At 38.7% G+C, this 6,850-nt stretch overlaps 1 protein-coding gene across 1 annotated transcript; it reads right to left on the bottom strand.

Moving 5' to 3' along the window:
* Nucleotides 1-593: 593 nt before the first annotated feature.
* On the bottom strand, nucleotides 594-6,235 carry LOC107005562 (protein OBERON 4). Its single transcript, XM_015204194.2, has 3 exons — nucleotides 5,992-6,235; nucleotides 2,583-5,537; nucleotides 594-1,405 (listed from the first exon to the last, which is right to left on the bottom strand). Exons 2-3 carry the CDS (start codon nucleotides 5,512-5,514, stop codon nucleotides 834-836), a joined length of 3,504 nt encoding a protein of 1,167 aa, XP_015059680.1. The 5' UTR covers nucleotides 5,515-5,537; nucleotides 5,992-6,235; the 3' UTR covers nucleotides 594-833.
* Nucleotides 6,236-6,850: the final 615 nt, after the last annotated feature.

Genomic DNA, 6,850 nt, shown 5'->3' with positions numbered 1-6,850 from the left:
GAAAGTTTATTGAGGTCACAATTTTAAATATTATTTTAGTACTTTTATTCTCTAATGAGTCCTAATTAGATTTTTGAACACTAATTTCATCGATAATTTGTTTGTGTTTTTCTCAAAAACAGATACACTAGTGGACCAATAAAAAGAACTCCTAATTATTTCTTTTTATTTAGTAATTAGTATATTAAGATAAAGAGTATTTGTTTCACTAAAGAAGTTTCCCATAAAAAATTTAAATTAGTTTTCTTAATTTTATTTATTTGTAGGGTCTATTTTATATGAAACAAAAAAAAATTATGATAAATTTTGTTTAGTGATTTTACTAACACAAAATGTCTAGTTGTTTGATTTTATTGATATGAAAATCTAAGTTGAGTGATTTTTTTGATACAAAACAAACTTTAATGACTTTGCTAGATCAGTTCCTAAAGTTAAGTGATTTTTTTGATACAATACAAACTTTAATGATTTTGCTCCTAAAGTTGAGTGATCTTTTAAGACATTAACTCCTAGAAATCAATACCACCACAGTGGATGACACAGCATTAACCAAAAAAAAAAGGCACATTGCTGAAGTAGGAAAATAACTCATCTGGATGATCAAAGTACTGAATCTCTATTTTCCTGGTTTTCACATCTTGTGCATAACTGGAGTTCATCTGTAACATAAAGAGATAAGGTGGTCTCTGTACAGAATCTGGTTAGCAGAATACAAGGACTACTAGACTAAAGAACACCTACAAGTTAATATACTTAAGGTGTTTCAAACCTTGCAAATGCTGCTTAAGAAAAAAAAAACAAGGTGTTGTCCTAAACAAGGTGCTACTAGTTAATCACAAACTGAGATTCCTTCTAGTAGCTTCCATCTTCAACAAGAGATCTTTGATGTTATTTTCCATTCTCATTTTCATATTGAAGTACTCCTGATAAGCTCTTTCTAAAGACTGCAGCTCTTGCAACTTCTGTTTCCGCATATCCTCAGCTTCAGCCAATCGCAACTTTGTGATTCGAGTTACATATTCTTCTTCAATTCTCTCACTCTTAGTTCCACCAATGCGTTTCAGAGCATCAGCCTCTCTCCTAGCTTCATCCGCCCGTGCTTGGAACATTTTAGCTTCTGCCTGCTTGATTCTAACAATGCTGTCTAGTTCATCAAATACTGGTCCCTTTTCCATACTTGGCTGGAAACTCGAGTTCATTGCCTGCTTTTCGTTCCGGAGGCTATCAAAACTTGAAGGCAAACCTGTAGGCTTTTCCACTTGAGGAGCCTTCTCAGAACTAATTGCTTTTAGCCACATCGCTCCCTGGCTGGGCCGAGCAATACCATTGTTCCCTTCATGGTTCTTTGTTGACAACTCCTTTCCTTGAATAATTGGAGCATTATCAGTTTTGACTGAATCTGGCTCTGCATTCACAAGTTAAAATGAAGTGAACATCCATGTCAAATTGAGCATTAACACAAGGACTTGGGACTGACAGAACTCGACAGAACCAAGGGCATGCATGGTTAGGAGACGAAACAGGTGAAAAAAGCCACAACAGTAATATGTCAGCATTTTTCATCGCAAGAAACAAGACTATCTCAATTTCTATTCCTCAGTAAGTAAAGACATGGGTACATTTCCAAGCATGGTAATCCATATAATCAGATTCTATAGCATTAGGATTAAAGTTCCACATAAACCAGAAGTTTCAACTTACATCAAATACAAGTTTGTAAGTTGTAACTGACAAGTTCCACAGCACAACATATAACCTCATCTGAATTTTGCAATCCCCAACTTATACCCTCAACCCAACTACAAAAGTGTACATTATAATTCTTATTTTCCAATTACCAACGAGGAATGCGTAATGGAGCTCATTACAAGAATTTGGTTCAATTTCCCTCTTTTTCCCCTCTTCTGGGGTGCCAGGGGACTTAATCTTGTGGGGCCAAGGGAGATGGTCAAGTAGGATAAGATAGAAGATGATTAAGGGAGGAAGGAGGTGGGTTAAAGATAGGAAAGAAAAAGAGGGGGATTAGAGGGCTCAGAAGGCAGTCTGACACAATCATATTCTTCTGTCAACAGATTTTATCCATTTCTTTTGTTTGACCCATTGTTCGTCCATCACGCTTAGAGAGGATGTTTGAATTTGAAACATTCAGAAAATTATGGAAATCCTTTCTGCCTATAATGAATGCAGAAAAATAGCATCTCACAACTCCAGATAAATTACCACTGCGACACTAAAGTTCATTATGCCCACAGGCATCAATACCAATAGGGCATGTCGGATTTCAGACAAACAGGACAGTAAGTAAGCCACCATGTACTGGTCACAACTCACAAGTATGAGGTTCCCATGCATATCAATGTTAAGGGCTCCAAACAAAAACTTGCAAGTTTACTAATTTATATCCTATCATGGGAAGATAAGTAATGCTTGAATAATATAAGCTTTAAGACGTCAGAAACAAAGTTACCAGCTGAGAATCCATCATGAACTCAATATTGACAATACAACACAATAAAAAAATCATTTGTTAAGTAAAGAAGGAATATCAACAAAACCTGATAGACTGACTGTCAAGAGCTCACCTGTCAGGAAGAAATGCATCATTTGACTTTGAACTTCTTGAAGGTCAGCCTTAATTGCCAATTTTGACAACATATAATTAGCAATGTCATGCAAGCGTTTCCCTCTGATGTCCTCGCTGGCACAAAAAATTCTTTTCACATATTCAAGCTCCTTCGAAAATGCTTCTGCCGTCCATTCCTTTGCAAAGTTTTGGAAAACCTCTTTCACAAAACCAAACATTTCAGATGGATGGTTACACGCAACACAATGGAATTGCATCTCTACACAACCCTTTGCACCAGAAGCACTACGTCCATTCCTGATGTAAGATTCACGTAGCCCACAATCAGCGTGACACCAATGCAGACAAACATCACACCCAACCCAGCTACAAGTATTAGATGCCATGTCAAACTTGGAACACACAAGACACATGCAAGCACTGCAGAAACCATTCTTCTGTGAGCATACTTTGCACTCACATTCATCCACAGGCAACGAAGATCGACAAGTGAGATTTCTACATCTTAAATTCAGAAATATATCTGCTAAGTCAGATGTAGAAACATCATAACTTGGCTGAAGAAATTCTTGGAGACCAGTTCTCAGAGCCACCAACAACTCTAGTTGACTCCTGTGGGATTTCAGTAGTGTATCCAAAGTGATGTCAGACCTCTTCTGCAGGGCCTTTTGCAGAGTACTAAGCTGCCAATGTTTGCCAGGATTTGTGATGATGTCACTGAGTGCCTCCTTCACACAAAGCAACTGTTGCCCAGAGATCTCATTAAACCTCCTTGCAGTCACATGTAGTGGTTCAGAAACCATGGTTGTGATTACTGATTCGATGAAGTCAGACCCCATAGGCAGTTGGATCTCTTTGCCAACAGAACCACCGAACCTATAAAAGCTGCTATCTTTTGCTCTAGTTAATTGTTTCTTATCTTTATTGTATTCTGACCCAGTTTCATGAGACCCAACACTCTGTGTAGGAGATCTAGCTCCATTTGGATGACGAGATGCTTGACCAGTACTTAGTTGCCTGTCCAGCCCAGCAGCTAATTTGGAGCTTTCCTCTGCAGCTCTGAGATGTTTTGCTACAGCTTGACCACTAGAATTTCCTTGAGATGCTTGAGACTGCTGATACGGACCAGTTCCATTTGATAACATGCCTTGACAATTTGGGATGTCATTATTCTTCTGCTCATTTGAAGCGAGGGCTTGCCAATCGACACCTTGAAAGAGGGGGCGGCTTTTAACAGATTGCTCATAATCAACTGAATTATGTGTCATTGAGCAACTAGGATTATGAGTGAAGTGTTGTGACCCTGAAAAGGACATAGACATGGTAAAGCCATCAGAATTTGTGCGAAATGAGCTGGCAAAGGATTGGAAACTCCTTCCTTGACTAGGAGAACCAGGAGGTTGGACTTCATTCTGTGCACCAATAGGCAACAGGACATTTGGCAAGCTAAGAGAAAGCTCAAGTGGTTCCAGACCAAACTTTTCATCTTTGGTCATGCAATTACTAAATTTGTCTGCTTTTTCAGGTTTTTTGACAGGACCAGCCAAGAACAACTCAAGGCCCCTCGTACTTGGTCCTTCCATATCAGAGTTTCCACAAGGTACAATGCCTCTTGGCTCGTTATCCATCATCAAACCATCTGCAGGAGGGGCAGTAATATTTTCAGGCGAAACAGCGAGACTTTTTCCCTTGTCCTTGACACTTAGTGATACATCTTCATGTGCAACAGAAGAAACAGAGTCTGCTGGTCCATCTTCCCCAACAAGCTCCCTATTTAATTCACGGATCTCAATACAATTTATCTTAGATTTAGCATCTCTGTTTTTCTCCTCCCCTTGTTCCCTCTTTTTAGGTGGTAACTTCTCAGCATCCACATTCTTTTCTTCTTCCCTAGAGCCATTGTTTTTCCTAGTGGACCCATTCTTTTCACCAACATGATCTATCAGAGTCTCAGTTCCATTTCCCATTCCACTGTGCCCCATTGAAGTGCCGTGATCAGACAAACCATCACCATCCTTGAAAATGTCTTGGACATTATCCGACTGTGTTTCTTCCGACTGCTCAGCAGTAACACTTACTTTTCTGAGCTCAACCTTCTGGTCGTACAAAGAATTAACCCCATCATCTTGTCTCTTACTATCAACTTGACGCTCACTCTCATGCTCCATCTGTGAGCGGTTCACCTCACCAGAAGCCTCATCTTCAGCAGCAGGCTCAGTGGCAGAAGATGGATGATCAGGCTCCAGTTCCCCCTCTTCCATTTCACTGCTATGTCCACCATTCTCCATTGGCAAGCCTTCACTTTTCTTAACTTCAACACTCCTTGATTGCTCACTACCAGAGTCCTTTGAACAAGCAGGTGATTTTGCATCTCGCCATCCTGGAGGCGACTTTGCCTTCTCAATATCTTCTGATTCTACTCTACTTCCTCTTGCTGAATCCCCACCACTCCTCGCACCTTCATCACTATCTTTCACGCCACCAAACCTGCGCCATGATGACACACTCCCCTCCCGCCTGGACCTATCCCTCTCTGATCTGAACCCCTTTGGGACTTCCCTCCTTGGTCCAGAAAAACTCTCTGACCTATGAATCCTTTCAGCACCATATCCACCCCTTGGAGAAGAGCTTAGAACCCCTTTATCATTACTATGACTGTATCGATTGTAACTCTTCCGCCTATCATAGTTGTCCACATCATAATCTGATCTCTTCTTTATCGGTCTCAGACTCTCACGGTCATCCTCAAACCTATCATATCTAGACGACGAAGAAGATAATCCCTTTCTCCCACTCTCAGACTTGTAATAAAAACTCCTGTTGGATGATGAACGATGCAAACTCAGATCCTCCTCCCTCCTAGCCCAATCTTTCAACACACCTTTCTCCCCACATGATTCAAGATCATCACTAGACCTCAATCTCTTCATTGTGAGCTCACAGCGCCAATTTCCTACAAGTCAAAAAGGTTTCATTCAACTTTAATCAAAACAAGAATTCATTCATCTCCTCTAAATGCATCAAACCAAACATACAAAAACCCTTCAAAACCTGATTTTACCAAGGGTACAAAAGCAACAGTAAACAAAAGGAACAAATCTTCAATAAAATTAAAAAAAAAAAACTCAAGCTTAAACAACCCAACCAAAAAACTTTCATTTTCAGGAAAAAGAAAAACTCTTTATCACCATCATGAAACACAGATCTCCAACAGAACTATACAAATTCAACAAACAACAAAGATCACAAAGCAAAAACACCAAAATCACAACAAACCCACAAACTACATAAAAACCCAATCTTTTTCAATTCCCCTAAGAACCCAAAATGGGTTTTTTCAAGATTACAACTTTACACATCAACACAGCTCAGATTCAAAACCCCGTTTGAGAAGATGTTCATATTACCACAATAGTCCACCGGAACAGCTCCAAAATGCCAGCCGGCGAAGATTTTCCGATGAGAAAAATGAACCCTTTTCTTCAAAGATTTAGAACATTTTGAGATTTTTCTCTTCCACACCTAGAAAGAGAGAGGAATTTGCTATTAGTCAACGGAGTTTTAACAGCTAGCTTACTTGGGTAGGTCTATGTATGCTTTCTTTAATGGTGGGGTGTAAATTGTGTTAAAGGAAAGAGAAGGAGACTTGAATACGCAAAGTGCGTAGAACGCATCAGTCAAAGGGATAATATTAAAAAAGGTAACAAAGTTTGTACAATCCATCCTTGTATTTTAAGGTAATTGTCACATTAATCCCTATACAATGTTGTTTGTCTAAAATATTCCTTCTTCTTTATTATGATTGACTTTAACGACTTACTAAGTTTGAGACAGTTAACATTTTCGAGTTTGTTAGGTTTTCTTTTTTATGGTTATGACTTGTACCTGGAAGAGAGAGAAGTGACACGATACAAAGATTCTCATTCTGAGTCATTAAAGGATGTTGTGTCAACGTTTACTGAAGTTTAATTGAAACTCGAGCTGATTAATAATTTTTGTCTGAAAGTAATTTAATAGTTTTTACGTACACGAGTGTTTTCTTCTAAGGGAACAACGTAAATGTAACATATAGTTTTAAGATATACTCTCATTTAAGCAATATACTTATAGTGTTTTGCTTGTTTAAAATTGTCTTATTCTTTTTTTGTTGTTTTAGTAACGGTTAACGAAGTTATGGACGATTAAAAATCGAATTTGTTAGGTTTTTGGTATGGTTGTGACTTGTGCATTTAATTGGAACAATGAGAAGTGAGACAAAGATTCCTT

This window comes from Solanum pennellii, chromosome 1, assembly GCF_001406875.1.
Source record: "Solanum pennellii chromosome 1, SPENNV200".
In the NCBI taxonomy this organism is placed as follows: Eukaryota; Viridiplantae; Streptophyta; class Magnoliopsida; order Solanales; family Solanaceae; genus Solanum; species Solanum pennellii.
The sequence above is the reverse complement of the archived record's forward strand: the minus strand, read 5'-3'. Positions and strand labels throughout refer to the sequence as shown.